At 63.4% G+C, this 9,541-nt stretch overlaps 1 protein-coding gene across 1 annotated transcript in view; it reads left to right on the top strand.

Moving 5' to 3' along the window:
* Positions 1-9,004, top strand: part of AGPAT2 (1-acylglycerol-3-phosphate O-acyltransferase 2) — a 12,394-nt gene extending 3,390 nt beyond the window's left edge. The window contains exons 2-6 of the mRNA XM_040225540.1: positions 4,847-4,980; positions 5,343-5,518; positions 5,778-5,873; positions 7,488-7,560; positions 8,331-9,004. Coding sequence (XP_040081474.1) covers positions 4,847-4,980; positions 5,343-5,518; positions 5,778-5,873; positions 7,488-7,560; positions 8,331-8,506 — 655 coding nt within the window. The 3' untranslated portion in view covers positions 8,507-9,004. The remainder of the gene's footprint in view (positions 1-4,846; positions 4,981-5,342; positions 5,519-5,777; positions 5,874-7,487; positions 7,561-8,330) is intronic.
* Positions 9,005-9,541: the final 537 nt, after the last annotated feature.

Genomic DNA, 9,541 nt, shown 5'->3' with positions numbered 1-9,541 from the left:
GGGCAGCCTGGGGTGGCACGGTGCGGGCAGCCTGGGGTGGGACGGTGGGGGCAGCCTGGGGTGGGACGGTGGGCGGACTCCTGCAGGCCTGGAAGCAGAGCTCCCAAGATCTGGACACTGCTCGCGGCCTCACCTCCTTCCAGGCCTCTGGCCTCCACCCAACTCCTGAGCCCCCGTTAGCACCTCTGGGCACCCGCAGAGGCTAGCGCCCCCAGCTCCTGCCCACCCAGTGTTCTGGCTCATCTGACGCTTGGGAAAGGCCGCTGCCTACCAGGCGGCCTTGCTGGGGCCTCCTGTCCCCTGAGCAGACCGATGGCTCTGTGTGCCTGCCCTCCTGGCAGGGCCTTCCCGAGTGAGTGCCCCCAACCACCGCCATCCACCCCCGCCACGTTGTAAGGCAAAGCCCACGGGGTCTGGCTGAGGACTTGGCACCACTTGGCCGAAATAGCTCCTGGGTCTCCCCAGAGCTGTCTAGCCTGAGTCGGGGCTGAGGGCAAAGGTCAGCAGGTAGCTGAGACCTGACCTTGAACCACCTCCCAGTGGCCGGGAGCAGGTACCCGCTGGGGGAGGGGCTTCTTTCATTTACTTTGGATTCTTTTCTGCCTGAGCTGTCGCCAACATAGCCGCTGTCTGTGGAGGGCCCCCCTCATCTAGCTCGACCCCTCCACGACCTTCCAGTCTCACGAGTGGAAACAAGAAGTATAGGGAGGGCAAGTCCGTTGCCCAAGGTCACAGCTGTGAGAGGAGTGTCAGGGCCTGTCTGACCCAGAGCTGGGGCGGGGTCCGGGTGTCCGCAGATGAGCACGGCTGGTCCACGGAGGCTGGCTGCCAGGGCTTCGGCCCCAGGCCCCCGAGAATCCACACGTTTATGGCGCTTCCATCGAGGCCAGCGGCCCCGATCAGGGTTAAGTGGAGGGCTCCTGAGAAAGACCCACGAGGGGCGAGGATGGTGCCTCTGCTTAAGGAGATCACTGCCCCTGTGGGTCTTGGAAAGGGGGGCAGGCCCCCCTGCCTTGCTGGGAGAGCTGGCACCAGTCACCCACCTGGCAGCTGCCTGCAGTGCTTCTGGAAGGTTGGGCCACCCGGCTTCAGACAGCCTTGGCTCTGCCTCCCTCCACAGAGGAGGGCCCTCCACAGACAGCGGAAGGCAGGACTGGAGCTGGGGTTCGAACGTCCCTGGTCACACCTGTGACTGCCGCCCTGAGGCTGGGGCCCTGCTTCCTGTGGGGAGGGTCAGCTGGGCTCTGAAGAGGCCTGGGCTGGGCAGGCCTGGCTGCCTGGGGAGGGCGGCTGCTCGGAGCTTCCTGCCAGGAGAGAAGGGCAGAGCCCCTCCTGCTGGGGGTTGGGTGGGGGCCAGAGAGCCCCTTCATGGGGGGAGGGGAGGCCTGCAGAGGGCCTAGGACACTTCACCTGGCAGCCCTGGATCCGTCGCCCTGCCTCCAGGTGGGCTTGTGCCTGGCATTTTTCATGCATTTTTCCAAAGTCAGGTTTAGGGGCGGGCTCCAGCCCGTCCCGGCTTCCCCGCTGTGTGACTCTGGGCAAGTCGCTCAGCTTTGCTGAGCCTCCACTTCCCTGGTGCAGGAGTATATGACCTTGTGGGGTTACTGTCTGAGCGAAACTAGACAGTTGGCGTCTGTCTCCGAGCAGGCTTGGCAGGTAGCGTGGAGCGCTTGCTCTCGGGCATGGGTGTGGGGCTGCAGTCCAGGCCAGGACAGACTGGCTCTCCCTTCCCTGGGGCCCTGGAGCCTCTGCACAGCTTGGGCGGCCTCCCTCCTCTTGGAGGAAGCACTGTGAGAATGATACGACATCCCCACCACTTTTACAGAAAACCTTGACAAGACGGGACAGTAGGAGAAGGAAGAGTGAGACCCCTGTGCCCGCCCCCTGCAGGGAGTGACTGATGGACCCTCCCTGTGAGGAGCCTCGCTTGCTCCTGTCTGCTCCTGGGATGCCCCTTTCTTTTGCAGCTTCCTGTACTTATGTCAGTGGTGGTGTCTTTAGGTTTGAGTGCAGTTATTTGTGAAATGTTGCGAGTTGCTCCCTGGGCCTGTCGATCCCTCCTGGAACCGTTTGGTCCTTGGGAGGTCTGCCTCAACTGGGGTGGGAGAGGCCCCTGCTAGGCTGAGTATCACTGGATACTGTGATCACAGTATATACAGTATCTCTCATCACCCCCCACCCCCAAATACTGATCCTGTCAATTAGATACAAAAACAAAATATAGAGAAGTTCTGGAGACGGAAGTTAGGGACAGCTGCATTATACACGTGTAAATGGTTTAAAATGATAGATTTTATGTTACGTATATTTCACAATTTGTTTCCTTTTGGCTGAGTCAGGTAGCATGGGGGATCTTAGTTCCCCAATCAGGGAATAAAGCAGGGATCGAACCCAGGCCTCCCTGCATTGATTGGAAGGGAAGACTGTTAATCACTGGACCACCAGGGAGGTCCTTCATCACAACTGTTTAAGAAGAAGAAAAATGGAGCCAGCAGATACCACCAGAGAGTGACCCACTGTCCTTTCCAGATGTAGCCTGGGACTTTGCCTGTGAGCTTGGCAGGGAAATGCAAATGACAGGTTTGCATTAGAAGTCCCGGGAACTGTCCTGGCAGCAAATAAATAGGGATCTTTGCTCTTTCCTCTGCCACAGCCCTGTCTATCTTGGCTGACCCCACGGGGACACTGAGGTGTTCTTTCCCTAATCCCAACCGCGCCTGTGCATCGGCAGCTTTAGGATCAATTGTCAGAAGAGGATTGCAGATCTCAGGCTTCCTAAGGGCTCTGCGATGTGCTGCCAACCTGGCCTCCTCTGGAATCCTCTGCGGTCTCCCACCGCTGCCGGCAGCCTCGGGCTGTTTCCCGACACCTGCCAGTATCTCCTGTTATCCGGCTGTCCTCTGCCGATCCGAAGGAAGAGGACAGGGCTTCTTGTTTCAGCCCGCATTTCCTCTGATGTCTAGTGAGACTGTGTGCTTCTGTGTTGTTGGACGACGCACGTTTTTTCCTGTTCGTGAATGGCCTGCTTGTGCCCCCTCCTTGGGTCAGTCAATCTTCACAATGACCCGAGAAGCCATCTCTTGACAGTCGAGAAGCCCAAGGCTCCCCAGCTGAGATGGCCAGGCGAGGTCTCCTGAGAGTGTCCAGCCAGGGGCACTTCTGAGCCGGATGGGGACAAAGGGACAGGCCTGGCTCGAGCTGGCAGAGGCTTAGCGCTAAGGAGGACGGCCCGGCTTCCAGGTCCAGCAAGGCCGGCTGGCCCGACTGTGCGAGCAGCCGGGGCTCAGCTGCCTCCCTCGCAGAGTGCCTCTCTCCCGCCTGTGCCGTGGGAGGAGGAGAGGAGAGAGGCTGTGTGGGCCAGATGCGAGCCTGCCTTTCAGACAGAGAGGCAGAGCTGATAAGATCCACTCATGTGAGGCTCAGAGGAGTCTTATCCACAGAGACAGAAGGTGGGTGCTGGGCCCGGGGCAGGGTGTGTGTGTGTAATGGGAACAGCGCGTCCGTTGACTTGAGAAGATGAGAGAGTCCTGGGGATAGACGGGGCAGTTGTACAACGTGACCGCACTTGAACTGCGTATTCAAACCAGCTCAGAGGGTAAATCTTGTGCTTTGTGTATTTTATCAACACTTTTAAAGACTTGAGTCTGCCTTCGGGCCAAGGGCCCCGCTCTGAGCCTCTGCTCTATTGAGAACCAGCTTGGGCCCAGGCCCTTCTGGCTGGAGTGGAAAAAGCCTCCCTCCCGGTCAAGACTGTGAAGCGCTCCCTGGCGGCGGTGTGTGTGTGTGTGTACAAATCTTGTGCGGGAAGTGGAAAGCTCTTGGGTCACTGGGAGCTTACCCTCAGCCCCCACCCACCCACGGGTGGGAAGGACCCAGGGGCCCTGCAGGAGCGGCAGAGGAGTGACCTCAAGACTCGGGCTCCATCACCCCGTGTGCACTGACCCCTGACTGGCACCTGTCCCGCGCCAAGCGTGTGCAGTGTCAGCCTTCTCCCTGCCAGCCGGCTACCCAAAGACAAGGACACGCATGGTCTCCCTCACCCGTCACCTCCTCCAGGTCACGAGTGCCCAGGGCAGCCTCCTGCCGGGAGCAGGGCCCAGGCACATCCTAGCTCCACTGGCATCCTTGTGTGACCTTGAGTGTGTGTGTGTGTGTGTGTGTGTGTGTGTGTGTGAAATGGGCAAGCTGCTGTTTTGTAGGACAAGGAGGCGTGAAGGCCATGTCACCTCGATGGTGCCCGCCAGGCCAGTCTCCCCAGCAGCGGCTCTTCCAAACCAGGAAGCAGCCCTCAGCTTCTCGCCAAGGTCTCCGCTTGGTACCCACGCTTCCCTTCCTTGGGTGTGGCTCTGCCTTGAGGGACGGTCACTTCCCGTGGGGGCCCTCTGCCCCAGCCTCCTCTGCGGACAGCCTCTCCACATTGGCCCATTCGGTCTCTGATGCAGCTGAGAACAGAGTTCGCCCAGCCCAGGGGGTTCTCAGCCTCCATCCCCGCCGTTCAGCTGGGCTCCCGGCATGGGGTGACAAGCGGGACTCGGAGGGTGGAGGCTGGATGACAGGTGCAGATCCGGGTGCATGGACGTGGAAGGGGGAATCCCTCCCACGGCCGGGTGTCAGGGTCCCCGAGGCCTTGCTTCCGTGTGACCTTCATGTCACCGGCTGGGGAGGCGGGGGGCAGGGGGGCACTCGCCATCCTGCTGAGGGACAAGACCTGAAGGCGCTCGGAGGGGAAGGCGGGCTCGGGGTCAGCGGCCAGCCTGTCTGGGCGGGCGGGGGGTCCCCGGGCTGCGTGCGCAGAGCCCACGTCGCGCCGGAGCAGCCTCTGCTCACAGGGCCCGCCTCCCCGCAGCATCATCAGTTGGTTTGTCCGGTCCTTCAAGTACGCATATGGCCTCCGCTTTGAGGTCAAAGGCCGCGAGACGCTGGACGAGGACCGGCCCTGCGTCATCATCTCCAACCACCAGAGTATCCTGGACATGATGGGTGAGGCCGGGCTGCAGGGGGGTCTGGGGGAGGGCTGACCCTCCCCAGTTGCCCGGGGGTAGGGGGAGGCTGCTGTCCTACTTGGTGGAGGCTGGACCCAGCTGAGCTGGCAGGCGGGGGTTTGACACTGAAGGGAGGGACCTGCGCAGTGCCTGGACCTGGTGGGTAATGGAGCGGGCAGCCTGTGGGGGGCCCCCGGGCCCTGCTGCAGTGCCCCCCCTGCTGGGAAGCTGAGGCTGAGGCCAGACGGCGCCCAGAGGCCAGAGGTGCCCGAGGCCCAGGGCTGGCCCGCTACTCCTTGGGGAGCGGCCCCTGAGCTGCGCCGTCTGCTCTTGTCCCTGCCTGGCGTCTGGCGCCCACAGGCCTCATGGAGATCCTCCCCGACCGCTGCGTGCAGATTGCCAAGCGGGAGCTGCTCTTCCTGGGGCCCGTGGGCCTGATTATGTACCTGGGGGGCGTCCTCTTCATCAACCGGCAGCGCTCCCAGACGGCCATGAGCGTGATGACCGACGTGGGCGAGCGCATGGTCAGGGAGAAGGTGAGTGCCCGGGGCTGGGGCGCCCAGTACTGTGGACACTCACGCCCGACTGTGGTGTCGGGTTGGCCCCGAGGGTCAGTCCCTGCGGCAGAAGAACACGCCTGATCGCTGCATGTCTGTGAATCACATACGGAAGGGCCAGGCGTGGGGCCTCGGTTGTCAGCGGTGGTGGTCTCTGCTGAGAAGTGGGGCTCCCCAGGGGTGGGTGCCTCCCTGGCGGCCTCCGGCTTTTGGGTGCAGCCTCCTGTCTCCTCAACAGCTCAAAGTGTGGATCTACCCGGAGGGCACGCGGAACGACAACGGGGATCTCCTGCCTTTCAAGAAAGGCGCCTTCTACCTGGCAATCCAGGCCCAGGTGCGTCGGGGCTGCGGCCTCCTGGTGCTGCCAGGGTGGGAAGCACATCCGGGCTGGCCTACGGCTGACGGTCACCTCCCGGCCGGCCGGGGCCACTGGCGCTCCGGGACCACCTGCCTCTGGACAGGCAGCACCTGTCTGTGAGCTGCTGTGGAGGGCAGTCCCTGGGGCCCCTTAGCCGCTCTGAGCATGAACGCTGGCACCTGGTCAGCCCAGGACCAGCTGGAATGACGCTCATCACCTCCGTACCTGCCCACGGAGCTCCAGTACCTCGCTTTCCCGCTGGCCAGGCGAGGGGGGCTGGGGTTGGCGTAAAGAAGGCCCACTGACTGGGCTGTTGGGAGGGCTCTGCCAAGGCCGCGTTCAGTCCCCCTGCACCCCTCGCCGGGGCAGGTTTGGGACTGGAGGGTGGGGGGTGGGGTGTGCACCAGGGCTCACGGGGGCCAGGACAGAGTGAGTGGAAAGCCCGGCACGGGGCTTCGTGTTGCTCTGGTCCTTGACTTCTAGGGGTACAGTTTTTCCCGGGGATCTTGGGGGGACGGCAGGAGAGGCTTGGGGCCTGTCCCTGGATGGGGGGGGGGGGGGGGGCTCCGGGTGGGTTCAGGTGCCCTGTCTCACCCCCCGGTCCGATGCTGGGGGCTGTGCGCAGGGGAAAGCCATTGGGGTTAGGGGGGCTTTCTTCTTGCCTGGTCAGGGTCAGGCTGCCAGCTGGGCAGGCCTCTGCCGTCTCCTGGGCTTCCCCTGTGACAGGTGGCCTCGAGCACCCCCTAGTGGCCCCAAGCGAGGCTGGGAGAGCCTTCCTTCCCGAAGTTCCCAGCCTGCGCCGGGGTCGGGGGGTGGGGGAGCTGGAGAGAGGGGCAGATGGGGCTGGGGACGGGAGCCTGGGCTCTGATCCCCGCCCTGCCTGAGCACAGGGAGGTGGACACCCCCGCTGCAGGCCCGGGGCTGGTGTCTCTTTCGCTTTGCGGTGGAGAAGGGGTCACGGGGGTCATGGGAGAGAAGAGAAGAGCGGAGCTTTGGGGGATGGTGGGGCCAGGGCAGTCTCAGCCAGGACGCCAGGCAGCGTATTGCCTGTCAGCCCCCCGCCCCCGGGTTGATGATTACTCCCAGGTGCCATTTCCGACACTGGAACCACCACCGTGGACTTGACCCTGCTGTCTTTCAGGAAAACCGGAAGGCCCTGTCCCCTCCCCTGGCTGGAGGTGCCCCCAGCTCCTCCCTGGGGTCAGGGGAGAGGCTGGGAGGGAAGAGATGGTCAGAAAGACCTCAATTATCTCCCCTGGCTAAACTGGACAGGGCCCTGTGTCATCTCGGGACCCTTGGGGGTTGTGGAATGTGAATCCGATGGATGTGTGCCAACCCAGGAAGTCTTCCTGGAGGAGGGGATGCTGGGATGAAGTGTGCAGGATGAGTTTGTGGACTGGGGGCCCCCCAGGGCACGCAGGGTGTCCTGGGCAGTGTATGGAAGCACTCTGAGGCAGAGTGGTATGCCTGCCCGGTGGCCACAGGGGCCATGGGGGCAGGCAGGGCTCTGCCCCCGAGCTTGTCCCTGGGGATCAGGCTCTGAGGTCGGGCTGGGCTCCGTCCTCAGGCTGCCACATCTGCTGTCCCTAGGTACCCATCATCCCCGTGGTTTACTCCAGCTTCTCCTCCTTCTACAGCTGTAAGACGAAGCTCTTCACTGCAGGTAGCCCTCTGCCCCCCTATACACACACACCTGCCACATGGGGGCCCGCCCATCCGATCTCAGTCCCCGTGACACCCAGACCCCGCTTCTGGGGGGCCACTCCAGGCCGTGACCCTTAGTGACTGGGGGAAGAAGGAAGGAAGCCCCGCCTTGAGCCCCGAGATCAGGGCTCCCAGGGGGTGGGCAGAGGCCCAGCTTCACACACATGGGCTGGGCCATGCTCACAGTTCGAGGGGCCTTAAGGGGCGCACTTCCTGTGCCCAGGGTGGGCTCCGAACCAGTGCATCCAGGCCTGACTCTCAGGCAGCAGCCACCCGGGGACGCCCCTCACGCCCCCTGCCATGGAGCTCAGGACCTCCCTCCATCCCTCCCCCCAGACCCCCGCGCGAGGGTGCCTGGTGCCCAGGTGGGAAGTGGGGTCCAAGGGAGAAGCTGCCTGCCCCACACCTGGGACCCCGAAGCCGCCTGCACCCCTGTGGATCGCAGGAGGGGGCTGCCCCGGAGCCTCCTGAGGGAGGGAATGTCCTGGAGCCTGGTAGTCCTCACGAGGCGGTGCGCACTCGTCCACGCCCGCTGTGAACGTGCCTGAGAGCGTGTGTGCGCCTGCGTCAGTGATTCTCAATTAAGAGCCAACTGCCGGAGACCAGGGTGTCAGGAAGAGCCCGGTCCAGCCCAGGCCCTCGGGAGGCTGGCAGATGGCCGAGATGGGGGGAGAGAGGCCCCACGCAGGAGCCCCCCAGGCGGCTGACGCCCCCACCCCGCCTCCACAGGAACCATCCAGGTGGAGGTGCTGGACGCCATTCCCACCCGTGGCCTCACTGTCGCCGACGTCCCCAAGCTTCTGGACACCTGCCATCAGGCCATGAGGACACGCTTCTTCCACATATCCAAGATCCTCCAGGAGAACGGGGACCCCTTGGGGCCCGACGCCCAAGAGGCCCAGTAATCGAGGCCCGGGGCAGGGAAGGACCTGGTTGGACGACGGACAGAGGGGCTGTCCTCCCCCACCAGCCCACCAGACACCACTGTGTCCCCTCTAGCCTTCCCCCCCCAGAAGCGGGGCCTCTCTTCCTGTCACTGCCTTGGGTCCAGGCCCCCCGATGTCCCTGCAAGGGAGAGTCAGCCCCCCAAGCTCTGAGGGCATGGCCTCGCCCAGCCCTGTGCCTCTGGAGTCTGGCGTGGGAGCAGGTGTGGACCCCCATGGGCTGACAGGGCAGGGCCAAGCTGCCCGGCCCCACCCTCCTGCCAAGGCCTGCATCAGGCCCTCAGGGAGAGGCGGGCTCAGGGGCCAGGACGCCTGGGCTCACACCCCCCTGTGGCCTCATGCCAGCTGGGCGTCAGGGAGCCAAAAAGCAGGGTCTGCAGCTCCCGCCTGCCCTGGGGAGCGAGTCTGCTGAATGGGTACTGTGCTCCTCAGGTTTTATAAACGAACTCTTGGAAGTGCCTGCTGAATCGTGCTCACTTAGAGGGTGGGCGCAGCTGCCTCGGGTTCCCATCCTCAAGCTGCCCGCGCTGCCCGCGCCCAGCCGTCACCCTGGGCAGTGTTCCTGCCAGGGTTGGGGCCACAGTCATCCTGGAATGTTTTCTTCCATTGGGGGTGGCAGGCACGCCCAGGGGTCGGGCAGGCACATCGAAAGGAAGCTAAAGATTTGTTCTTTGGCTCCCGGCTCGGGGTGGGGCCAGCTGGTCACCTTCACTGAAACCACGCCCTCCAGCCCCATTAGAGTGAAAATGAAAGTCGCTCAGTTGTGTCCGACTCTTTGCAACCCCATGGACAATACAGACCATGGAGTTCTCCAGTCCAGGATACTGGAGCGCATAGCCATTCCCTTCTCCAGGGGATCTTCCCAGCCCAGGGATTGAACCCAGGTCTCCCGCATTGCAGTCGGATTCTTTACCAGCTGAGCCACAAACTGGAGAGAGGGCACCGAGACCCTGTCTAGGGGGGCCCGGGGGGTGGGGAGCGGCTGGCAGCCTCCCT

The sequence above is a fragment of the Oryx dammah genome, unplaced genomic scaffold, assembly GCF_014754425.2.
Source record: "Oryx dammah isolate SB20612 unplaced genomic scaffold, SCBI_Odam_1.1 HiC_scaffold_25, whole genome shotgun sequence".
Classification (NCBI taxonomy): Eukaryota; Metazoa; Chordata; class Mammalia; order Artiodactyla; family Bovidae; genus Oryx; species Oryx dammah.
This window is presented reverse-complemented; position numbering and strand designations above follow the sequence as displayed.